Raw genomic sequence first — 25,891 nt, 5'->3', positions numbered from 1 at the left:
TGCACTCGATATATGATCCACTGTTGATCTGCACACAGCTGTTGTCACGAACGTCGCACTCGCTTACGTCACTGTCGTGAGACACTCTCGCAAAAAATCACGGTTTTAGTAACGCAGTAACACAGCGTTCCTACGGGAAAGTAACGGTAATCTAATTACCGATTTTGCAATAGTAATCCCTTACTTTACTCGTTACTCGAAAAAAGTAATCAGATTACAGTAACGCGTTACAAGTAACGCGTTACTGCCCATCTCTGGTGGTGAGAATCCCGGCGTCGCGTCCCGAACCCGTTCTTATAGATTCCTTGGTTTACTTTAACCCGCCTGTTCATGAACTGTTTCAGGGTCCAAGTAGCTCCGAGACTCCACTGAGAGTCCAATGGTTACAGCAAAGTTTAACCCGCTGGCGTTAGCAGGATGGCACACGGCTGACAGGTGCAGTCAGGTGTAGGCTGAAGTGAAAAGATGGCAGCAGCTTACAAAACCAAGCCTTAAACCTGCATTACTGTAACAGCCAGCAGGGGGCGACACCTGTAAAGTCTGACTGAAGGAGGTTTATGTGAAGATGAACCTGCAGGGCTCAGTGAAGTCTTCCCTCGTGAGTTTCAGGCCTGAATTAAACGTGATGTCCGTTTTGACGCAGGCGAGGACTCAGGGCGGGGCCACATCTCTCGGTTTCTTGCTCGTCGTGTCCGGCCGGCGATGTCGAAGCGCTCCATCTCGAGGCTTCCAACACGTTCAAAACTGGAGAGAGTTCTAGGAAAATGTTCTCGTCTCCTCGGGGAGGCTCAGCTCAAGCTGAACATCTCCTCCAGGTGAGGACAGAATAGATGGTGTCTGCGTGTCTGCGTGTCTGGTTGAGGATGAAAGATAATGGCGGGGTGCTGGGATTTACTGGAGGCCGCGGCCCGTCTGAAGCCAGCAGGTTTGTATGTTCTGGGCCATGGAGCTGAAATACCTTCGACTTGGAACGCCGCTCGTCTGTTTCCGTCCTCCCTCTGCAGCGTGGCCGTGAATTATGTCGAGATGTCAAGATCATGTTAGGATGACACATTTTCCACCAACGAGACTGAAACGTGGAACATTTCTCTGCAGAGCATGTGGACATTATTTATAGTTCTTACTGCTGAAAATCCAGATTTCATAACGCAGGTCGTCACTCTCGCGCTCTCGTGCAAACACTTGTTCCTGTACAGTTTGTCCTTGGCTCCCCGCTCAGTCTGCTCTCCCATCCTTCATCTTTATATTTTCAGCCTTCGTGGACTCTCAGCGGGCCTTCAGAGGAGATGAGGTGTGTTAAAGTGGGATGAAAGAAGACGACTTTAGAAAGAAATATGAAAATACGAAGAAGCTTCAGAATAAAAACGAGATATTAGGAACACTGAGAAACTGATCAAGTCTTGGTGACAAAAACTCTGCACAGAGCTGTGGGAAAGTATCTGATATCAGACAAAGGAAACCACAAAACCAATGATTTCATTCATTAAGGGAACAAAGTGATCAAACCTACCTGCCCTGTGTGCAAAAGTAACTGCCCCTACACCTGGTAACTGGTTGTTCCACCAGCAGAAACAGCAGTGCTGTGTTTGTGATGCCTTCAGTGAGTCTTTCACGTCACTGTGGAGAAACTTTGGTCGACTCATCTTTGGAGGATTGTTTGAATTTAGACATGTTGGAGGTTTTTCCAGGATGAACAGCTGTTTAAGGTCCACTCCGAGACCTTCATTTGGATCATTGTCCTGCTGCCTGAGTGCTCTTGAGCTTCATGGCATGAACTGATGGGAGGACATCCTCCTGGAGCAGCAGAGCAGCCCAGACCACCACCATGTCTGCTGCTGCCGTGATGGCGTCTCATCAGATGTGACGGGGCTCAAACCCTCTCTGGGATCATCCAGATGTTTTCTGGCAGATGTGAGATGAGCCTTGAACTCTCACGGAGGTCATTTTTGCCCCGTGTTTTTCTCATTGTTGAATCATGACCTCTGACCTTAACCGAGCAGAGTCGATGTTGTTCTGCGGCCTCTGGATGAGCCGTTGAAGCCGCTCCTGTGAAGGTTCAGCTCTGCTCCAGTTTTCCTCCACGTGTGGATAACGGCTCTCGCTGTGGTTCGCTGCACTCCCAAAGCCTGTAACCTTTCAGACTGATGACGTCGCTGACTTTGGTTCTTTAGATCTTGGCATGATGCGCTGCTGTTTGAAATCTTTTAAATAAAGTTCAGAATCAGTGGAAAGAATGAAACGTTTGGCAGCGTCAGCGAGTGTTTGTTCGTCACCTGGGAATCAGAAGGGCAGAAAATGAAACAGCAGAAACCTGTGAGCACTTAGTTAATTATCAGGAGGTTACGCTGTTGTTTTCCTCTCAGCCTCTGTCTGCGGTTGCAGGTGAGATTGTCCAACAGTTTTTTTGTTATCTGGAAACTCTTTCAGCCGTGACGCATACCTCGCGATCCTCCAGGATTACAGAATCGCTCTTCCTTTTGAAGTCTCAGGTAAACAAGTGGAAAGTATTTGCATTTGTCTTGCGAGCAGTCTCTCCTGCATCTGGAGGCGGAGCGCCGGATCTGGAAACTATGTGTTGTGGTTTGTTATTCCCCAGCCTCCCTCTGTGAAGCCCATCACGCCGCTCGCCACCGTGTGTGCGTGTGTGTGTGCGTGTTGTAAAGGGGATCTGACACGGTAATTCAGCTGGATTGTTTTTCTGCACGGTGATATCTGCATTTCAGGTGTTTGACTTCTAAGCAGACACTCGGCACAGAGGCATAATCCTCGCCTTCTGTCTTCCCAGTTATCCTCAATATTCCTGAGTTCATGGGAGAATTCTTTGTACCAATAAACCGTCAGGCTCTGCGACTGCCGCCTGCTTCCTGTTTCAGCCGCGATCAGTCGTCTTTCTCATTCCTGCTCTGTACATTGATGAGGTTTAAAGTCCTGTTTGTTCAGGCTAATAAAAAGATTGCGGTACTCCTTTTCATAGAAATGACAATTATTATTTTGGTTTCATGAAGCTCCAGATGTTTTCAGTGGGTGGCTGTCTGCAGCTGGACGCGGTCCACTGAAATAGTGAATGGACGCTTTATACTACATGTCTCATTCACACAAGCACTTCCTCTACACCTGCGTACTTTCTATCTAACACTCACACTCCAATGGACTCATCGGGAGTACCTGAGCTTCACAAACACATTAGCGTGCAGACTGGAGCAGCCAGGGATCGAACCGTCAACCTTCAGGCTAACAGATGATCATCTGGTCTGCTTCCTGATCTACAGGCAGCCCAATATAAAGGAAATGGGAAAGACTTTCTGTCAAACAGATGTTGTATGGATAGATCTCAGGGATGCTGCTCTGACCTGAATGCTGACCATTTCACCTTCTCTGCTGGAGGTCGGTCACACAAGAGCGAGGCTTTGGTCAGAGGTTGTCCTTTGAACGTATTTGTGTAGCAGCATAAACACGTCAGATTATTTTGGGAGAAAAGGCTGTAGGAACCCCGGAGCGTTCCTCTCCTCTGTGGACGGCTCAGCTGGAGCGCTCTCGAAGCTCAGCGTGGGTCGGTCGCAATTGTGTTAGGTCGCATTTTAATGCAGCGGGTACCCACAGGAGTGAACTGTCCACATGCAGGGTTGAGACAATAATGGATTGGATTTATATAGCGCTTTTCAAGGCACCCAAAGCGCTTTACAATGCCACTATTCATTCACTCTCACATTCACACACTGGTGGAGGCAGCTACAGTTGTAGCCACAGCTGCCCTGGGGCAGACTGACAGAGGCGAGGCCGCCATATCGCGCCATCGGCCCCTCTGGCCAATGACCATGAAGAGAAGCTGTGGTCTCCTCACTAGCAGCTCCATGTTCCTCAGTGCCTCGCTCACTGCGCAGAGAGCTGCCATGAGAGTGAGGACGAGCCCGCTTTGATCATGAAGCTGTTTTCATCGTTTTAAAGTGGCTTCATTAGTTTGACTCTTCCTTTAAACGTCTCTAAGACGAATGATCCCCGATATCGATTTCGGTGGATTGTGTGAAACCTTTCAAATATGTTGAAGCAGAAACTGTTTGCTGATAAAGGTCAGCTGAGTCTGTAACATTAGAGGAAATGTCCTCATGCATCTCTTATCGACTCTATTTGTCCTGCGTGTCCTGGTTTGGATATTTATCTGGTTTTGTTTAACCGTGTGCAACACGAGTTTCACTTTTTCCTCATCATAGTCCCAAAGCGCATAAATCGCAGTGTAATCAGAGATTGGTCATCCCTGTTTCCCCTTCTTTGTTCTGCATTAATCTGATCTGCAGTCTGTGATTCCCTCGAAGTACGAGTGAGGACTGATTACTCACTCACGATTGGTTCAGGTGCTGCGTCTGCAAAACTGCAACACAATCGAGTGTCGCTCCACTTAGACAGCAGATGTGTTGCTCATCAGGTTGTTGAAAGTAACAGAGAGCAAACATCTGCCTCGGTTACATCTGTGAGAGCGACGGCTCAGAGTCGCCGCCGAAGGACCTGTGGTGACCTCAGTTACATCTGAGGTCAAACCTCCCGCTGTGCGTTTCCTCAGCCAGGATTCAAGCTGCTGTCCGTGTGTGTGTGTGTGTGCACCATCAGGCCGAGCTGCTACCAGAGGCTCTGACTTGCGTTCCTTCAGTAACAGCCAGCTGTAAGACATCTACTCTAATGAAGCTAAATGTGAAAGAGCAACAAAAGGTGCTGCAGGAGACGAGCAGATGCAGGCAAAAATAAAAACAAGTTCATCACAAATCCAAAATAAAATCGCAGGAACTGATTATTATTTAATTTTTTTTGTATTTAAATAATTAATTATTAAGGAAAATGAGCTTAGTATGAATCTCTACCATGCCACGTACACTTTATTTGACCACACTCGATTAAATTCAATGTTTTAAACAGTGAAAGTTTGTTACTTTTAACAAAATGTACATGTAATTAAATTATCTATGTTGGGCAGGACAGGATGTACACAGGCTGTTACCAAAATAAAACAGGAAGTGACGAATGGAGAACTCGAGGAGAAAGACAACGCTAAGAAACACAAGCGATTGCCTAAAAGTGGCATCACCAAGTAAAGATATTGGAATAAATGAACACTTGTTTTCATATAAACTGATCATAAAAGCTGTGACGTGAGGTCATCGTCATCGGGGAACGAGTGGCATCGAAAGAAGAAGAGATGCTGGAGGCATGGCTGACGCTGTCTTCCACACAGGCTGGTTTGGGCTCTTCGGCGGTGGTCAGCTGGGATGTTTGTGCAGGAACAAGGCTGAGGTCATAAAAGCAATCAAACCTGTGAGAGGAAAGCTTTGGTTGACTTGTAATCGGATTACTCCAGAAAGTCTGCAACACTGTAATTGTCTGATAGAAGATCACCACTTTTAACTCCAGCAGCGTCTACGCCGGTAGATTTATCAGGCTTCACCTTCGAGCTGTTGGTTTCGGGGAAAACATCCCGGAGATCATCAATTAAATGACAAAGAGTCCCGTAAAGCAGCAGCAGAAGAGCCCGTGCAGTTTGAAGTTTCACCGAAAGCTAAACAACATCACCTGCTCAGGAAGTGATCAGCATGGCGGGATGATGTCAGAGGCTCGGAGGCGTGCTTCTGTCTGCAGGATGTGAACCCGGGCCGCCTGCGTTCTGGGATGTGGTTTGTCAGCCCTGCTTTTCCGCCGTTTGATGTGGACAGGAGACACTTTAGCAGATTGAGGGTTAGCGCTCTGCCGCAGCAGCTCCTCTGGTATGTGAGTCAGCCCTCTTCCCAGAACCGCCACTGAGGCCACATGTGGTGGCGTTTACGCCGGTTAACACTAATGACCCGCCTGCTGAGTGTAACTGTGGCAGCAGGATCTGTGTCTAACATGACCGCTGCCACGAGGACTGACCTCTGAGGAGGGGAAGTGAAAAAGTTTCTGTACGTGCAGAAAAATACCAAGAAGGTCTGTGATTTAAACGCAGCTCATACTGGGCCAGAACCCAACCAAGAGCACTCCAATGAAAGGATTAACAGACCACAAAACATAACGTTTTCATATCAGACACACACTGTAGGCTGTTGTAGCTCTGAGTGGAGTGGAGGCTGTGAGTGATGGTGCAGAAACCTCCTGTTCTGTCTTTCACAGCTCCTGAACGCTCGGGCTAATCCTAGCAAACCCTCCTCTTTGCTTTGAGCCTGGACAAAGACAATGACATAATGCTTCAGGTTACACACACTTAAGTTCAGTTGGTGACATAATACAGCTCGCAACTAAGGGTGTAATAATATATTTTATTTAGAATTATAAGGTCATTATATTTACCCACAAATACTTAAAAGTCATGAGCTTTGTGAGCTGTATTATAAAGTGTACGTGCAGCAGTCCAACAGCTCGGCTTTGGACATCTAACCATATAAAACCAGTCCGATACGGCGTTCGAGCCTCAAAGACGAGTCCCTCTTTTTCTAGAATTCGTGACTTTTGCATTATAAATAAAGTTTGTGATTCAAACTGTGTGCGTGGTTGCAGGTTGCTGGTTGGAGCTCCCTTTGAGTCCACGGGGAAGAAGCAGACTGGCGATGTGTACCGATGCCCGCTGGACAGCAAGAACTCTGCAAACTGCAGCCGACTCAACCTGGGTGAGCAGCAGTGCATGAATATTGATGATCAGGTGCTTTCAGGTGTGTAAACTGTCACAGAGGTCAGAGTAAAACCTGCAGGGGGAAGGTCGTGGACCTCATGGTGAAGACATTTTCACCATGGTGTCATCGCCTTGGCCTCAGGTTTCATGTCGGTTTGTTGCCACCTCAGGCTCACTGCTTTGTCGGCCCTTTAAAGTGGAAATGCTGCTGCATGTAGGAATGCTTCCGTTAGATGTTTCAGACAGCAGGAACTGCTACAGGAAGGAAGATTCAGGACTTTCACAGGAAAACACACTAAAACATTCAACTTAAAATCACAAAGCATCTGCTCTGGCTGTGATCAGGGAGACTCACTCTGAACAACGTGTCTGAGAGGAAGGACAAGATGAGGCTGGGAATGACGCTGACCTCCAACCCCAAAGACAGCAGCTTTGTGGTGAGTCCCACCGAAAGAGTTCATCACGATAAAGTCACCGCCAGAATCAAAGCTAAGGTAGAGGCCTCTAAGAACAGAGCAGAGGGAAGTGAAAACAAACAGTCACCATTGTTTTAACTGCTCAGCACTTATAGATTTTACAACATACTTGTAGTAAAAATGGTCAAAAAATGGTAAACGACTCATATTTACATAGAACTTTGAGTACTTAGTACTCTCTTACTCCAAAGCTTAGTCAACCTTTCCCTAAAGTGCTTTTCACCTAACATTTACAGTCAAGGAAACTTTAACATGCAGGCTAGAGGAGCTGAGGATCGAACCCATAACCTTCTGATTAGTAGACAACCCGCTCTACCTCCTGAGCCACTAAAAAGCACCAACAGCACAAACACCGTGCAGAGCTTCTGCTGTTGTCACTGGTTTTGTTTTATTTCATGTGTTTCTGCACGTCACACCAAGTCATTAAGCTTTGATTTTCTTCCTTCCTCTTGTGTTTGTCCACTCGGTGTGTGTGCTGCCTCAGACCTGCGGTCCGCTCTGGTCTCACGAATGTGGAAGTTCCCTGTACAGCACTGGGATCTGCTCCAGAGTCGGCCGAAACTTCAAGCTGTCCAACACCATCGCACCTGCCCTGCAGAGTAATCAGCACACTTCCATCCACCTATCCGTCCATCTGTCCATCCAGTTTCTAACGTTCCTTTACAATCTTGTAGGGTGTGAGACGTTCATGGACATTGTGATTGTTCTGGATGGTTCCAACTCCATCTACCCCTGGTATGAAGTTCAAGACTTCCTCATAAACATCCTGCACAAGTTCTACATCGGACCAGGTCAGACACAGGTTAGTTTATCTCTTGATCAGAACCAGATAAAGTGAGCATCCTGCCCTATCTGCACACAAAGACTGTAGTGCTTTTAACCCTCTGAGGTCTGAGTCATCATCAGTGCCCGGCTCTAAACCCCACACAGTCAGAATATGCAATTCTTGTTTTAATTATATTGTCATGCCAAGTTTTTCCAGTCCGGGAACAAGGAACACCAAAACTATTCACATTTCCCCCAAAAAGTCAATTTTGACCTTCTCCGAAATGTTGGGTTACCACTGATCTTAGATCTGAGAGTTCATCTGTTCATAGTTTGAAGGTGACAGGTGCTGCATGAGTGGTTTATTGTTCATGTGGACAGAGCTGTATTTTGGCTGCAGGTGGGAGTCATTCAGTACGGCTCTTCGGTTGTCCACGAGTTCACACTGGATGAGTATCAGACGGTGGAGGACGTAGTGGACGCTGCCAGGCGCATCGACCAAAGAGGTGGTGAGGAAACGAGGACGGCATTGGGAATCAACGTGGCCCGGTACGACACCAAATTATGACCCCAAACAAAAATGTGCTGGGCCCACACAAACTTACCCTTAAATAGTTATTGGTCTGATACCATTACCCACCTACTCTGAGCAACCCTGAGAGTTCCAGTCATTTACTCATGTTGGGAAAATGGATTGAACCAAAGTTTCCTAGTGTATAATTTACTAAACCTACCAAAATTAAACCAGTCAGAACATTAATTACTTCCATATGGCAAAGTATAAAAGTTCTCAAACATGAACCCACAGATGAAGCATCTCCAGCATTTTTCAGCCAAAGCAAGTTTTTCTTTCCCCATCAGCTCCTGGAGGCCGTAGCTCCTGTTTCTTTTTCTTGGCCTCGTAGCTAAAGGCCAAGGATTTCCAAAAGATGTTTGAGTCTCTCTGAGACGACTACCAAGAAAAGTCCAAAGCAAGCTCTGGATGAAAACTAACAAAGTGCCTTCACAGAGGACTTAGATAGAGATAATGTTAGCAACCAAGCTACACCAGCAGGTACATTAAGCAGCTAGCTAAGATTAGCCAGAACAAGCGTTCAGAGCTTTGAATCTTCTGAACTTCATCCGATGTTCCTGTGCAGATCCGAGGCGTTCCAGCGCGGCGGCCGGCCGGGAGCTCAGAAGGTGATGATTGTGATTACAGACGGTGAATCACATGACAGTCCTCACCTGGTGCAGGCCGTCACAGACAGCGAGAGAGACAACATCACCATGTATGCCATCGCTGTGAGTCTTAGCCCCAGACCCCCCACCCCCACCCATCGAACTCTGTTTCTATTGGTTGTTTCTGGACTTACGAAGCTCTGACTAACATCCTGTTTCCTCTGCATCTCCTGCAGGTTCTGGGTTATTACAACCGCCGGGGAATCAACCCCGAAGCCTTTCTAAAGGAAATCAAGTTTATTGCCAGTGACCCTGATGAGATGCACTTCTTCAACGTGACAGATGAATCTGCGCTGAAGGACATTGTGGACGCCCTGGGAGAGAGGATTTTCTCTCTGGAAGGTCAGCTAACATTTATCCTGTTAAACTGTAGTATTTACAGAAAAGCGGAATCCATCGTACTAACGAGCATTTCACAATTAACTCTGAAAAGTATTATCTAATGATATCCATTAAAGTGTAACAGGAGGACTGGAGGGTCTGGAGGGAAAAGTTAAGTCGTCTTTGTTGTTTGTCCGGTTTGCAGGAACCAGCAGTCAGGGTCGAGGGTTCGGTCTGCAGATGGCTCAGGCCGGTTTCTCCTCACATTTAGTCAAAGTGAGTGACTCACAGCTGCATTCTTACACAGTGGTAGTGATGTGTGATAAATGAAGCGCTTTCAAAAGCTTCCACAAATCTGTCTATGATAGGAAAATGGTTTTCCTGTTGACCCACTCTGTTACATTCAACACGCAGAGCACTGAGTGCAGAAACAGGTGCAGGTACATATTTGTCACACTGATGTGTTTCAGATCATCAAACAAATGCTAGCAGTAGACAGATAACAGAGTAAATACAGCTTTTAGAGGACGAGTTCATGTTTTAAAAGAAATACGAAGTAACACACGACTTAGTGATGGGATATTTGGACGGCACATGGTTTTTATTGACTGAGAAAATCAAAGGACAAGTATTACTTTTTAAGTGATAGAAGTTTAACTTGGATAAAGCGATACAAGAATTTGTGAAGTAAAATGGAAAAGAAGATCTGTGGATTTTCCATTTTAGGATTAGATTTCAAAGATCTGTCCACTCTGGACAGAAAAAATAATAACTTCCATTAAATTACTGCTGAAAAACATCTTCATCTACTTTTTCTGCATAAAAAGGGACTTGGCAAAGTATCAATTATTCAATTTCCTCAAGTTTTCTTCACTAAAGCTGAACCCAGAAAGAAGACAGGAGCAGAGCGGCGGTTTTGCCAACAGAAACTTAAATGCTGGTATCGGTATCGTCCTCGAACATCCATCACCAGCCTGGTTCTGGTCCTGACAAATATCTAAAGCTGCAGGATGAGAAGCTTCGAGAAATATTTCTGTTGTTTCTCATCCAGGGAAAATCGTATCCCAGCGTCAGGGAGTGAAAATGTGAGGTGGAAACTGTGTGTGTGTAACAGAGAACAGATGGTTTTCCTGAACGTAAAGCTGCAGGCACGAACTCATTGGAGAATAGATGCAAATCTGCACACACACACACACACACACACACACACACACACACACACACACACACTGACTGCACACAGACAAATATGCAAAGTGTTTCTGCTCTTAAGTTTTGGGATTAAAAAGGTAAAGTGAGGTAGACTGATGAGGAAAACAGGCATCATAGCATCATCTCTGCCTGCAGGAAAACCATCCTCAGCTCAGGTTTACTCATGCAGGGCTCAGCAGCTCAGGTCCTGCAGGCGGGACACTTTGTGGCGCTGGCACCGCCAAAAATTTGGTCACTCACTGCCGTCCTCGACTTTCTGTCCCGGAGAGACGATGACTCAAAGATTTAAAAACGTTCATATCTGGACTTTACGACGGCCTGGCTGCTCACACGTGTGTTGAGACAGTTCAACTGAGTTTAAGGACGATTCAGAAACCATTTCAGTTCCAACATTGCCAGCAGGTTTTTTCATCGTGGGGTCTTCAGGTTTGCAGCTCAGAGCTCAATAAGTTTCCCTGTGTAACATCTTGTCACTTGTGAACTGTTTAGGGCCTACGTCCTCATACACGCCCTTATATGGTCTTTCTATCCAGTTCTTCTCAAGATGGAAATCATATAAAATTGCAAGGTTTCATTTAGAAAGCGACATTTCCCAGAGTTTTCTTTTCAAATAACAGTTGTTTAACGTGGCTAAAATACAACCTAACTAACCCAGGCGTTTCACCAGCCACCTGATGATGTTACTGTCCTATCAAAAGTACTCAAGTACAGTACAGGAGTCACGAGCAGTGTTGGTCAAGTTACTTGAAAAAAGTAATCAGTAACTAATTACTGATTACTTCCCCAAAAAGGTAATCCTGTTACTTTACTGATTACTTATTTTCAAAAGTAATTAATTACTTAGTTACTTAGTTACTTTTTAAAAACACGATTTACAACCTGAAGAGGTGATAAAGTGATAGATCTTTCAGCCCAATTCTACTTTTTCGGCATAATCATCATACAAAATGTAATCAAATGGAAAAGTCTCTTTTTAAAACTTGTTTTATTAGTTTTAATCTTTTAACTTTATGCATCAAGCAACAATTTAATTATCTGCAACATTCTCTGACTGGAAGAAATTAGTTTAACATTTAAACCTATTTTCTGCACATTCCAGCACATAAAATAAAATATTTTTTGTGTTTACACTCAGTCTTTCAAATAGATGCAAGTAAAACACAGCAGAAAATAAATAAAGTCACAGACTCAGCGGTCCTGTTGCTCTATTTTCACCTGTAAAGCAGGAGTGGGGTAGGCGGAGGTTTACCCTGGTGCAGGTGTGCCGCGGTCAGTGGAAGAATCCGCGAGTTTCTCTGTGAGTTTCCCATTACGTCGTAGCTACTCGGTGCTTGTTGGAAGTTTAGGGGTTTTTTCGCTGTAAAAAGAAGTTTTCTTCCCACGCACAGCGGACACTAATGTTTTTGTCACTTTTTATGGAATCAAACTCAAAGTAAGGTCAGTACTTCCACACTTTAAACGCTGCACGCTCATACTCTCTCTGCACTCGATATATGATCCACTGTTGATCTGCACACAGCTGTTGTCACGAACGGCGCACTCGCTTACGTCACTGTCATGAGACATTCTCGCAAAAAATCACGGTTTTAGTAACGCAGTAATGCAGCGTTCCTACGGGAAAGTAACGGTAATCTAATTACCGTTTTTGCAATAGTAATCCCTTACTTTACTCATTACTTGAAAAAAGTAATCGGATTACGCGTTACTGCCCATCTCTGGTCACGAGTGACTAAAGGGCCTTTAATGGGGAAGTGCAGTGCCAAAATCAGTCAGGGCCAACTCAGACCTCCCAGATGGGACTCTGTGCTTTTCCCAAAGGTTTGGTCATTCAATGCTGTCCGATGACTCAGTAACAACTTTAATATCTGGACATACAGTCAGGGTTAGAGTGGGTACCTAGAGTTTCTAGGGTCGCCTCTGGGAGTCCTCAAACATAGTGGGTGGTAGTGCCTTCCCTTTAAATCCATGTTTTCCTTTAGGATGGTGTTCTTCTCGGAGCGGTGGGCGCCTATGACTGGAATGGTGCCGTGCTGAAAGAAAGCAAACACGGGAAAGTTGTTCCACCGAAATCATCCTACCAGGATGAGTTTCCAGAGGAGCTGAAGAACCATGCAGCCTATCTGGGTAATATTGATATAAAGTGTACAACATGATATGTGATATACCAGCCTGTAGTCTGTGGGTCTTCAGAAGGAATGGTGAGCACAGGGGTTGTATAGCTGCGATACATGAGATCACTCTAAGGCTATGCCCTCTATGATGTCATACAGATTCAGTAGTAGAAATAAAACATGATAAACTGACTGTTTAGAGCAGTCTAAAGTGTGTGTTTGGCCCATTCTGGTCACATTACTAGAAACTTTAGTCAGGTTTAATGGGAACATCCCCCTTTGGAACAGGAAACATATGACAGGAAATAAGAAAATGCAGAGTCGGTCTACTTTAAGCTTTCTTACCTTGGAAGAATCCGAGGAAATAGGTCTAACAAAATGGAACGGTCAATGTGTGCAAGTCAAACGAATCAGTTTTTCATCTTCTTTCAGGCTACTCGGTGGGTTCACTCATTTCATCCCGCGGCTCTCAGCTTTATGTAGCTGGAGCTCCAAGATTCAACCACACTGGAAAGGTGATCATATTCACCCTGAAGAACAGTGGAGACCTGACCATCTGGCATGCACTGCTGGGAGAGCAGGTGTGTTTTAATCCACTGTGACCATATTTGAATGAATCAAACCTGGTGGACATTCAGGTATCTCTTCCTTGGTGTAATATCTTGTTTAGTTTCTATGGTTTATTTGTGTTTTTGTCTAGATTGGGTCATACTTTGGCAGTGAGTTGCTATCGATGGACATTGACAGTGACGGACAGACTGATGTCCTCCTGGTGGCAGCACCCATGTACTACAGCCATGGCTGGGAGAGAGGCAAGGTTTACATCTACTCTGTTACACCGCAGGTATAAAAACCACGTACTGCTACAAAGGAGCAACCAATTTCTCTGTAACTGTCATTATAGCAGAAGAAGTTGTCACAAGATGATAACCCCACACAAGAGTCATGGACAAATTATGAGACAAAAGGTCCTGTGCACAGATTGGTAAAAGTACCTCAACCCCCACTGACAGCTTTATCTAGTTTTATCTCTTCAGGCTCTCAAAAAAGAAGGCAGGCAGACTTCTTTAGGCTCAAACCTAAAGGTGTCCAGCTGTCTTCTTTTTCAAGCTCTTAAAACTAGCATGACCTGGATGACTGAGAGCCACAGAGGTTCAACTAGTGGTCAGTTTGCTGGTTTTCGTGATTATTTTGAGCTTCTCTCTCCTCCTGATTGGTTTCTGTGTCGTTTTGAATGTTTTTCACTTGTTTTAAAACGGTGAAAAAGAGTTGCAGAATTATCTGTCGCTTTGTGATTGTTTGTGTGACTGACCTTCCATCACCTAATGTGAACTATGTCTGTGAAGGTTCTCAGTCATCCAGGTCATCGTAGTCAAAGGAGCTTGCAAAGAAAAGCGTCTGGACTTCTTTAAGTTACTTGTAGACGTTTCACCTCTCATCCGAGAAGCTTCCTCAGTTCTAAGGTCAAATGGTGGAGAGTCCCAGATATAAACCTAGTGGGAGTGGGACCTCTACATTGGAGAGACCAAACAGCCACTTCACAAGCGCATGGCACAACACAGAAGAGCCACCTCCACAGGACAAGACTCAGCAGTCCATCTGCATCTAAAGGTCAAAGGTCACTCTTTGAGGATGCCAATGTTCACATTTTGGACAGAGAGGACAGATGGTTTGAAAGAGGAGTGAAAGAAGCCATCTATGTCCACTGTGAGCGACCATCTTTGAAAAGAGGCGGGGTTTACGACACCAACTCTCTGCCATCTATAATCCAGACACCTTAACGCCCACTCACATCCTGGGCCATCTGACCTCAGGAATTCGCATGATAAGGTGGGGCCAGGTTTCACAATGAACACACCTGAAACTCTGGCTGATTGGGACCCACGCCCAGTTTCCCACCTTGGCTCAGGTGATTAGAGGATCATCAGGGGTCCTTTTGTCCCTCTGCGGGGGGAAACTCCCACTAGGTTTATATCTGGGACTCTCCACCATTTGACCTTAGAACTGAAGAAGCTTCTCGGATGAAGGTGAAACGTCTTCAAGCAACTTAAAGAAGTCCAGACGCTTTTCTTTCCAAGCTCCTTTGGCCAAATGTGAACTATGACTTCAAACAAAGCCTTGTTCATGCCCCATCTGTGTGCTGTTAGGCCTGTTCAGTAATCTGTCCACGACTGGATTGAAATTACTTTTTTAAATGAAACCTTGATTAAAAAAAGAACAAAACCTGAACCAAAGAATGTTTTGTTTCTGTCCAGACGTCGTTTGTCCTGCAGGGGGTGCTGGAAGTGTCTGACCACTCCCAAAACTCCCGTCTGGGCTCAGCGTTGGCTCAGGTACCTGACATGAATGGAGACGGGTTCAAAGAGCTTATTGTGGGAGCACCACTGGAGGATGACCACCAGGGGGCAGTCTACGTCTTCCATGGCAAAGACAAAACCATCCAGCTTCAGTACAGACAGGTGACCAGTCCGGATGCTAAGGGACCTTAGCTGGAAGAGATAATGCAGCATCAGAGAACCCAGAGAGTTTTAATCTTCTCTCGCTTTGCTTCTCCAGCGTCTGTCTGCGGCTGGTTTTTCTGCAGGTCTTCAGTATTTTGGCCAAAGCCTTCATGGCGTCTTGGACATCAATGCAGACGGACTTGTCGACCTTGCAGTGGGAGCGCTGGGAGCTGCTGTCATTGTCTGGTCAGAGCCTCATTCATAAACTGACAGATGATTTGACCCTGTAAGGCTGGAAAAACGAATCAAATCGGCGTTCTTTCTAAAGGCCAGCAGGGGGCGACTCCTCTGAAGTCTGGCTGTAGAAGTTTATGAGAAAATGAGCCTCCAGCTCACTTAAATACTGACCTAAACACTTGTGATGAGTTTAAGCTTTAATGACTGTGTTCAAAGCATCTTCAACACAACATGATGTCTGTTCAGTAAACAAGGGTCAGAAAGCAGGGGATAATTTAGGGCGTGGCTAACTTGTGTTTGACAAGTCACCTCCCAATAGGTGTTTTTTCCTTCTGAAAAACTCAGGCCCTCAGATTGAGCCTGTATGAGGTTGTTGCAGTTACAGCAACCAGACTCACGATGAGTCACCACCACCTATGAGGGATCAATGTGGTCCATAGGAAACTATAGACAGATAGACTCTTCCTATCAGATTGGAGGGCATTGCACTCACTGAGGAGTCTTTGTGAAACCAAACCCTAGTTTAAGTACATCCAGTAAAACCGAGTTATGCGGGACCTGACTCTCCACAGTTTGGAACTCCAATACGCACAAACACTCATAATAAGAATGCTTCATCCCTGCAGGTCACGTGGTGTGGTGCAGATTCAGGCTAAACTAACCTTTGAACCCGAGAAGGTCAACATCTTTAACAAGGACTGCCAGCGAGGAGGGAAGGAGGTCACCTGCATGTCCGTGATCGTCTGTCTGAGTCTGGACTTCAGGACAAAGACCAGGACGAAGACCAGGAAAGATGTTGGTAGGAGTACACAAACATGTCTGCTTATTCACCTGCGTGGGATCTGATCACCACACTGAAAGGTCCTGCCTCAGGTTCAGGCACGTTTTCCTCAGAAATGACATTTAAATCAATCTCAAATGAGCTTTTGAATCAAATCAAAAAACTGGATCCACACATAGAGTTCAAAGATCCAGAAACATTATTATCACTTTGACACCTCTGATTGAAGGAGAGGTCAGAGGTCAAATGTGACAGATTTCAAATGCAGTGGTACTTTCTATATGTTGACAACACACAGCACAGTTGTAATGATTATAGTTTCTAAGTTCTGAGGATTTTTGTTAACTTTCCACTGACAAATCATGAAGGCGACCTTGAAGATCTCGGTGGATGGAAGTCAAAGTTTAATGGATTGTTGACATGACCCCGCTCTACACCTCGACACCACTAGTTCCCTCGCCGGAGGTAACTATGGTGCATCATCTTATCTCTGGAACCTGGCCCAGAGGAGACGCAGCACCCATCTGAGAGGAAAATGTACATCCTAGGACTTGTGCCTAGAGACCTGAGCCTAGCAGCAAAGCTGGACGAGGTCCAGGGGTGAAGGAGAAGATGACTTTGAACGGGAGGTTGGCGTGATTCTGTCTTTAGTGTTTGTTATGAGTTACAAATCGCTTCCTTCTGTTTTTACATCTGGCAGCATTCACACTTTCCTGGAAATGAGGTCGGCCGCTAACAAAAGCCAAATTTGTGTCCGAAGGAAAAAGGTAGCAGCTAATCTGCTGTTGTGATGTCACAGTATGAGATCATCCTGGAATAGCTCATCCAGTCTCTCTCTGAACCGGCCGAGTTTACGTGTCATTCAAAAGAAGAGAAATATGAATTCTTCTTCTTCTGCTAACAGCTGTGCAGTGTTGCAGCTGAGTGGACGCAGCTGTTTTCTGTCTGTGTGGAGGGAAGCTTGTCGTGGTCGCAGAGGCCCGCGCTGTTGTCGTGTCTCTGTGTAACCAGCTCCAGATGTTTGGGCCGGCTGCATGGAAACCTCCCTAACATGCTAACGCCAGCCAGCTGTTTAACTGTGTCGCTGCTTCTCTCTCCGTCACCTCAGACCTTCTTCACGTCTCCCTCTCCTCGAGCTCCTTATTGCCCACCCGCCTCCCTAAGCGTCCAGCCTGGATTGGACGTTTACAGAAACACGAACACGAGCGTGGCTCAACAGATCGAAGATCTGAGCCACAGGCTGAACCTCTGTTTGATTGGACCAAATATCGACCCGTTTTTGTCAGTGTGGACGTGGCGTTTCTGACACCAGCTGAGCAGCAGCTTACCTCGGCTCTCCGTGCTCTCATAAATCAAACTCAGTTGTTAAACAGATGAACACGAGCTCTGCAGTTACACTGTAGGCTGCTGCATCCAGCAACTAATAAGGACGCAGGAAATGCGTCACTTCATTACTGTAGATCAAGCACTAAGAAGTAGTTGCTGTATTTTACGCGTGCGTTGCTATTATGAAAGTTTCTAAAGGCTCTCAGACTGAAGAACAGTTTGGCTGCATGCCGTTTCAGACATTAGCTGCACACGGAGATGAAGAACACACACCGGCAACGTGTTTGTGAAAGCTCACGAAGGTCCAGATAACGGACTGACACCAGCTGCATTGTCAACATATTTATTTATTAGGATCTGCTTTAGTTTAGCCTGAAAGCACGACGAGTCCCGGACATAAAAACAAACATCAGCACAGCACTGAAACTTCAGTAATACAACCACATCCGAGTTCAACCTTCACAGGTATTGTTTTGATGACTTAATGAAGAACCTGAATCAGACCCAGGATCAGGGAGAGGCAGCTACCTGCTAGTTTGCAGGATCCAGATTCTTCCTCTGGATGGCATTACCTTGGCCTCCAGTAACACTGTGAGGAACCTTGGAGTCATTTTTGACCAGGACATGTCCTTCAACGCACATATTAAACAAATATGTAAGACTGTGTTCTTCCATTTGTGCAACATCTCTAAAGTTAGAAATATCCTGTCTCAGAGTGACGCTGAAAAACTAGTTCATGCATTTATTACTTCCAGGCTGGACGACTGTAATTCATTATTATCAGAATGTACAAAAAACTCCCTGAAAAGCCTTCAGTTAATCCAAAATGCTGCAGCAAGAGTCCTGACAGGGACTAGAAAGAGAGCAGATTTCTCCTGTTTTGGCTTCCTGTTAAATCCAGAATTCAAAATCCTGCTCCTCACATACAAGGTCTTAAATAATCAGGCCCCATCTTATCTTAATGACCTTGTAGTACCATATCACCCTATCAGAGCACTTGGCTCTCGCTCTGCAGGCCTACTTGTTGTTCCTAGAGTATTTAAAAGTAGAATGGGAGGCAGAGCCTTCAGTTTTCAGGCCCCTCTTCTGTGGAACCAGCTTCCAGTTTGGATTCAGGAGACAGACACTATCTCTACTTTCAAGATTAGGCTTCAAACTTTCCTTTTTGCTAAAGCATATAGAGTTAGGGCTGGACCAGGTGACCCCCTCTTGTCCCTCCCAATGTGTTTATATTACACAATTTATTTTATTTTTCATGGTCACTATGTGTTCTCTTCTGCCCCTCCCTAATCTTGAGTTCTCCCTCCCCAGTGTTGCTAAGTGGTGACCATTGATAAGCATCTGACTGTTGTGGTTTTCTCCCTAACACTGTAGGTTCTTTACTTTCATATAAAGTACCTTTGAGGCGACTGCTGAATGAATATTACAGTGTACAGTTCCCTCTTTACAGGAAGCTGTAAAGCTGGTACTTGATTATGTTGTGAAACAATAGTCGGTGGACTTGTTTCTAATTTATTCCAAAACATTTTTGGAAGCATAAGTGGAGCAGTTCGGACTAACGACTACAAAAGATGACATCACTTCCTTTCATATCCTCTGAAGGACCTGTAAAAGTCTGCTTGTATTTACAGTCTCATTGTGCCACATTAAGCCTCTGTTTCAGCTCACATTTTCCTTCTCCTCCTCCTCTTCAGCGGTCTGGTACAGTCTGCTGTTGGATGAGAGGCGTTTCCCTCCCCGGGCAGTGCTGGACGAATCGGATCGACAGCAGCCCCGAAGTTTGTTTCTCCAGACAGGAAGTCAGATATGCAAACGCCTTGGCTTCTCCGTCCAGGTCAGAAACAGCCCGGGCACAATCACGGTCAAATGATTCCCATTATGTGTGAGTCCTTAAACACGAAAATGTAATACGACAAACAGGAGACGACAGATTACGGGCGTCCCATAGTTGTCGTCCTGGAGACAGGATTGCAGAACCCAGACGAGGGGCCGGTGTTGGACCCGGACTGGCAGAGCACCCAAAGAACCGAGGTGAGAGCTTCGAACACGGGTTTGAACTGCCTGATTAGCTTCAGAGCAGAGAAATTTTTTTTGCACAGGACACTTTTTATAAAGTGAAAAAAGGTAAGAAAGAAGTTGTTGTTCAGAGCAGACCAGAGTCAGCTTCTCTGAGATGTATTTTCTGATGGGAAGATGATAATCTGAAAGCTTTGGATTTACTGGTCAATCTTAAACCCGCCCTTGTGGTCACGATCTGGGTAACAGCCTGAAGTATGAGGTCAGCTCCTCTGAGTTTCCTCTGAAAGGTGAAGAGTTCAGACATCCTGACGGAGCTCGAAGTTGGCTCCAACTTTATGTCAAGAGGAGCCAGTTCAGGGACGTTGGGCAACTAATCAGGCTCTTCCCTGGAGGGCGGGGTACACTTAGAATTGCTATATATATATACAGAGATGGGCAGTAACGCGTTACTTGTAACGCGTTACTGTAATCTGATTACTTTTTTCAAGTAACGAGTAAAGTAAGGGATTACTATTGCAAAATCGGTAATTAGATTACCGTTACTTTCCCGTAGGAACGCTGCGTTACTGCGTTACTAAAACCGTGATTTTTTTTTGCGAGAATGTCTCATGACAGTGACGTAAGCAAGTGCGACGTTGGTGACAGCAGCTGTGTGCAGATCAACAATGGATCATATATCGAGTGCAGAGAGAGTATGAGCGTGCAGCGTTTAAAGCGTGGAAGTACTGACCTTACTTTGAGTTTGATTCCATAAAAAGTGACAAAAACATTAGCGTCCATCGTGCGTGGGAAGAAAACTTCTTTTTACAGCGAAAAAAACCCCTAAACTTCCAACAAGCACCGAGTAGCTACGACGTGATGGGAAACTCACAGAGACACTCGCGCGGATTCTTCAACTGACCGCAGCACACCTGCACCAGGGTAACCCTCCGCCTACCCTGCTCCTGCTTTACAGGTGAAAATAGAGCAAAAGGACCGCTGAGTCTTTGACTTTATTTATTTTCTGCTGTGTTTTACTTGCATCTGTTTGAAAGACTGAGTGTAAACACAAAAAATATTTTATTTTATGTGCTGGAATGTGCAGAAAATAGGTTTAAATGTTAAACTAATTTATTCAAGTCAGAGAATGTTGCATATAATTAAATGTTTTGCTTGATGCATAAAGTTAAAAGATTAAAACTGATAAAACAAGTTAAAAAAAGAGACTTTTCCATTTGATTACATTTTGTATGATGGATTATGTAGAAAAAGTAGAATTGGGCTGAAAGATCTATCACTTTATCACCTCTTCAGGTTGTAAATTGTGTTTTTAAAAAGTAACTAAGTAACTAAGTAACTAAGTAATTAATTACTTTTGAAAATAAGTAATCAGTAAAGTAACGGGATTACTTTTTTGGGGGAGTAATCAGTAATTAGTTACTGATTACTTTTTTCAAGTAACTTGACCAACACTGTATATATATTAGGGGTGCAACGATACACAAAATTCACGGTTCGGTTCGATACTTTGGTGTCACGGTTCGATATTTTTTCGATACAAAAAAATGTTCATGCATTTTTAATTTGTCATTTATTAAAATTATAAATATATATTTTAACTCAAAAGTACAGTTTTTAAATTTAACCCTAACCCTTGTGCGTGTTTTTTATTTTGACAGCGAATGCGCACCTGCGGACCACTTATGTGCAGCCCTGGTTATTTAGCTCGTCATATTGCAGCCACAGAAATTCTTTTGTCCATGAAACCATAAAGCTGCACTTTCTTTTTGCCTTATAGTCTGATTTGTCATAACTTCTCCGTTTTGTGGTAAGCTTTTCTTTGGCTGTCACTTCTTCACCCTGACCTGTCTTATTTGGCTCAGCAGAACTGAAATGCTTTTACACGCTCACTCACATAATTTCAGCGATTCTCTGCGATCAACCTCTCACATGTTTAAGCTGCGGGAGATTTCACTTGTCATGTTTGCATAGTAAGCTAACGATTAATAAGACGATGTCAGAGGAATTGGTGCACAAATTATCATCACTCACAGATCAGTGCTGTCGCTCTCTATACACAGTTCGCACGATTGCAAAGTGAAAGCAAAAAAACAAGCGCAAATTCAAACGCGATTTCAATGTCACATATTGACAGTGGCTCATCGATGCCAATGACATAATTACCCAGCTACATTTCTGAAAGAATGCAAAAGCATTGACATATATTTTTCCTACAAAAGCCCGACGGGCAGGGCAGAGATAGATTTTGGTAGCCCGACTGGAAAAAATCGCTAGCCCCAGGACGTCGGGCTAGCGATATTGCGAGCCCTGTATCTGATTGAGGAATCACTCATCTTTGAAAAAGAGAGTTTATTACAGAGAAATGGCTCTTTCCAAAATAAAAGCTATACTATCCGCTTCTTCTGGGCTATATTCTCAGCAGCATAAGGAGAATCATGTGCTAACAGCTGTCTAAATGACTCGGCTAAAGTTAGTAGCATGCTTGTTGTTTTTGTCTTTGCACTAGGATGATGTCGGTGTAAATGTGCAGTCATATTCGTTGTGTTCCCACTAGTGCTTTCAGGTTAATCTCGTTGAAATGACCTTAACGCCACAACACGGCAAATCTCCGTTAACGAGCTACCGCCGATCGCTCCGTGCATGGGGCTAGACGGCCAACACGTTAACGAGCTAACTGCGCTAACACACTAGTTCACACCCATGTAATTGAGCATTGCGTGGCACATCCAACATACTGTTTTACTTTAGTCCATGACTCGCTTACCTTCAGGGTCATACGTCACATGAAAACCAAAATAATTCCAAACGCCAGATCTGAATGAGGGTGGGGGAGGTCCATGTTGCAAGGAGAGCTTAACTTCTGTCTCGCTAGCTTGCCCTGCGCTCTTCCTTCTGACGATGCTGTCTGTGTTGAGCGCTCAGTGGATCTGCGCTGGACAGTGCAGCCTAGGCGGAGTAGTCGAACGCAGATCCACTGAGCGCTCAACACAGACAGCATCGTCAGAAGGAAAGTTGATAAAATAAATTACAAATGTTGTATTGTTCGATACATATGCGTACCGAACCGAAAGCACTGTATCGAACGGTTCAATATCGATACGAGTATCGTTGCACCCCTAATAAATATATATATATATATATATATATATATATATATATATATATATATACACACACACACACATACATACGGTAGCTTGCAAAAGTATTCAGCCTTGCAAAAGTATGCGTAATTATTCAATAACTTTATCCCTGACCTGTCTGGTGTCTAAATCCAATCCAGAATCTGTGGCAAGATCTGAAAACTGCTGTTCACAAACGCTGCCCATCTAATCTGACTGAGCTGGAGCTGTTTTGCAAAGAAGAATGGGCAAAGATTTCAGTCTGTAGATGTGCAAAGCTGGTAGAGACAGACCCTAAAAGACTGGCAGCTGGAACTGCAGCTGGTTCTACAAAGTATTGACTCAGGGGCTGAATAATTACGCACACCCCACTTTGCAGTTATTTATTTGTAAAAATGTTTGCAATCATGTATGATTTTCGTTCCACTTCTCACGTGTGCACCACTTTGTGTTGGTCTTTCACCTGGAATTCCAATAAAACTGATTCATGTTTGTGGCTGTAATGTGACAAAATGTGGGAAAGTTCAAGGGGGCCAAATACTTTTGTAAGCCTGTCGTCTGTACTGGAAGTATCTCAGAATTCTCCCTTCAGTGTTTATGTCCTGCAACAAATGGATAAATGCGTTAATCATCTTTTTTCCCCTGTAGATTCACTTCTGGAACGGATGTGAGCAGGAAGACACCTGCGTTCCTGACCTCATCCTCCATAGTCACACGGACCTGATGAGTGCTCAGTGAGTAACCCGGTCTCCACTAAACTAATCCCTCACGTCTATCCGTGTAAATTATTAAGAGACTGGTAATTATTTCTTTGCTTCACCTGTAGGCAGTTCTGCAGGTCAAACCGACGGGCTGCCAGCTCCATCTGCAGCCACCAGGGGGCGCCTGAGAGGCAGCCGTTTGTCGTGGAGTCCGAGCGAAGGAGGATGGTGGTGTTCGCCCGACTGGAGAACCAGGGAGAGAACGCATACGGAGCTGCCATCCACATCTCCACCTCCTCCAACCTGATCTTCTCCAGCCTCTTAGTGAAGGTACTCAAACTTTCTTTTCTCATCCTAAAAAGGTCAAAGTGCATGCTGGATTCATGTTATGCCGCCTCTTCCCTCAGGACCAATCAGATATCCAGATTGAGTGCTCCTCTGAGGACAGACTGGCAACCCAGAGGATCTGCAACATCAGCGCGCCATTCATGAAGTCGCTGTCTCAGGTAGGGCAGAGCTATTTTCATTCAAATTATGATTTTGGGATGAAAAAAGGATCGACCACCTGCAGTTTCCTCTTTGGTTATTATTGTTGCCCTGATACAACAGCTCTTTGTTTAGGGTGATGGAGCTTCTTCTTCCTCCTAAATATGTGGACAGGTTTGAACATCACAGATAAACAGGTTATTAGCTCATCATACCGCTGTTATACAGCCAGACTAATAACAGTGATTAAACTGGGCAGAAATATGCTGCCAATGATAGCTGCTGACTAAAATCCTTCATTACCTTAACGAGTGTCCCTGTAAACATGACCGTGATCCCCACCCCTCACTGTGAGGCCCCTCAGGGCTGCTGTGTGAATAAGACTGTGCTGGAGATTATTTCCAGCTTCCTGTTAAAAAGGCTCCGGCTGCTGGTTGGGGGGAGAACACAGCCGGAGGGAAAACGGGTTCAGCCGCAGACGACGACAGGCTGCAGTGGAAAATAAAATAAATAAAAAACAGAAAACAAAGAAGCTTCACACGATGATGTGATGGAGCAGACATTTAACGTTCTGACTAAAATGTTCTAATTAAGGATGTTAGGCCAGGAGAAGGAGACGATTAAATGCTTTTGATCCTGAGAGGATGAATTTGCACCTGCTCCTTTCCTGTCCAGGTAACTTTCAATGTGGAGTTTGAGTTCAGCCGCTACATCTTCCTGGATTACGTACATGTGGTCATGGTAACTACCAGGTAAGACAACTGAACATGTGTAACGTGATGTCACAGAAGTAAATCACGATTATTATTTTCTGTCCTCTGACGAGATTTTATACAACAATATTAAGGAGAACAAAAACTCCATCCTGTGATTCACAGGGTAGGATCGGGGCGATCGGGGTAGGGCCAGGGTTATCGGGGTAGGATCAGGGCGATCGGGGTGATTGGGGCGATCGGGGTAGGATGAGCTGTTTGACCTCAGAGAGGTAAACTTAGTGGTACCGCTGTGTTCTGGGACCTCCTTGTGTCATGAGTCGCTGTGCGGCAGGAAGGAGTTGGACCCAAAATGCAGGCACTCAGGCACGAGGTTTAAACACGAAGAACTCGGCTTTATTTGCTGGCAGGAAAAAGTCATACAAAAGTAAACTAAACCCACAGAGAGACACAGGGAGATCCACACAGCATGAGGGACGACGCGACACTGACTCAGAGAAACACAGGGTTTAAATACACTGGGAAGTAACGAGGGGAATGAGACACAGAAGGAGGGCACAGCTGGGAGAAATCAGGACTGACGAGACAAGCAAAGCAGGACACATTCACATAAGACACGGACCTTCAAAGTAAAACAGGAAGTATGACACAGAGACGCGAACTTGACACGGTGGAGACAGCAACTAAGAAACACAGAGACATAAACCATAATGCAGAGGACTCTAAGAACCGAAAGCCACAGAGGGGAACTCAAACATGCAGACAGAACAGAGGGGACACAGAGACACATGAAGGGCAGGGGATCGAAACTAGAAACCATAGAATAACTCACACAAGTACGATAATACAAACATCACAAAGAACTAAACATGCTGGGTCAGGAGACCCAGGACCCTGACACCTTGACGTCCGTTGGGGAGAACATCATGAAGAATAGATATGAAATGAGACAGCTGGAGTGGAGGTGGGTTGCAGAGAGGCTGACAGCAGCAGCAGGTGAAAGCAGCCTAAAATATGATTATCAGGGTCCTGAGTAGGAATGTGCGAACCAAATGAGAAGCATGTGGAACACTGGGAATCACTGGAAAGCTGCAGGGAAGCAGTTGCTGACGGAATCAGCTCATCGGGAACAGGTGAGATGAAGAGTGTACATCTGAACCTGACGAGGACGGGCAGACACAGAAAACTGACAACCTAAATATAGCAGGAGAAATGTTTGAGCAGTATATTTTTAACTGACTTGTTATTGTAATGAGTCTTTATCGTATTTATTGTAACATTTATTATATGATATTTTATATAATATTTTATTATATTAATACTATTCTGATTAG

The 25,891-nt window shown here is 44.9% G+C and overlaps 1 protein-coding gene and 1 long non-coding RNA gene across 3 annotated transcripts in view; one reads left to right on the top strand and one right to left on the bottom strand.

The window, feature by feature from the left end:
• itga11b (integrin, alpha 11b) overlaps nucleotides 1-25,891 on the top strand; it is a 38,212-nt gene that overhangs the window by 8,290 nt on the left and 4,031 nt on the right. For both annotated transcript variants that reach the window (XM_004571485.6, XM_014410684.4), the window contains exons 3-22: nucleotides 6,514-6,623; nucleotides 6,971-7,062; nucleotides 7,586-7,700; nucleotides 7,776-7,903; nucleotides 8,267-8,415; nucleotides 9,006-9,150; nucleotides 9,264-9,429; nucleotides 9,614-9,684; nucleotides 12,600-12,744; nucleotides 13,164-13,312; nucleotides 13,432-13,575; nucleotides 14,987-15,190; nucleotides 15,288-15,418; nucleotides 16,036-16,208; nucleotides 19,211-19,350; nucleotides 19,437-19,547; nucleotides 23,306-23,391; nucleotides 23,484-23,688; nucleotides 23,766-23,864; nucleotides 24,520-24,596. In XM_004571485.6, coding sequence (XP_004571542.2) covers nucleotides 6,514-6,623; nucleotides 6,971-7,062; nucleotides 7,586-7,700; nucleotides 7,776-7,903; nucleotides 8,267-8,415; nucleotides 9,006-9,150; nucleotides 9,264-9,429; nucleotides 9,614-9,684; nucleotides 12,600-12,744; nucleotides 13,164-13,312; nucleotides 13,432-13,575; nucleotides 14,987-15,190; nucleotides 15,288-15,418; nucleotides 16,036-16,208; nucleotides 19,211-19,350; nucleotides 19,437-19,547; nucleotides 23,306-23,391; nucleotides 23,484-23,688; nucleotides 23,766-23,864; nucleotides 24,520-24,596 — 2,640 coding nt within the window. The remainder of the gene's footprint in view (nucleotides 1-6,513; nucleotides 6,624-6,970; nucleotides 7,063-7,585; nucleotides 7,701-7,775; nucleotides 7,904-8,266; nucleotides 8,416-9,005; nucleotides 9,151-9,263; nucleotides 9,430-9,613; nucleotides 9,685-12,599; nucleotides 12,745-13,163; nucleotides 13,313-13,431; nucleotides 13,576-14,986; nucleotides 15,191-15,287; nucleotides 15,419-16,035; nucleotides 16,209-19,210; nucleotides 19,351-19,436; nucleotides 19,548-23,305; nucleotides 23,392-23,483; nucleotides 23,689-23,765; nucleotides 23,865-24,519; nucleotides 24,597-25,891) is intronic.
• On the bottom strand, nucleotides 6,935-22,462 carry LOC143419593 (uncharacterized). Its single transcript, XR_013099613.1, has 3 exons — nucleotides 22,300-22,462; nucleotides 12,517-12,650; nucleotides 6,935-7,129 (listed from the first exon to the last, which is right to left on the bottom strand). It is a non-coding gene; the product is annotated as an uncharacterized LOC143419593 (long non-coding RNA).

This window comes from Maylandia zebra, linkage group LG7, assembly GCF_041146795.1.
Source record: "Maylandia zebra isolate NMK-2024a linkage group LG7, Mzebra_GT3a, whole genome shotgun sequence".
Lineage (NCBI taxonomy): Eukaryota > Metazoa > Chordata > Actinopteri > Cichliformes > Cichlidae > Maylandia > Maylandia zebra.
This window is presented reverse-complemented; position numbering and strand designations above follow the sequence as displayed.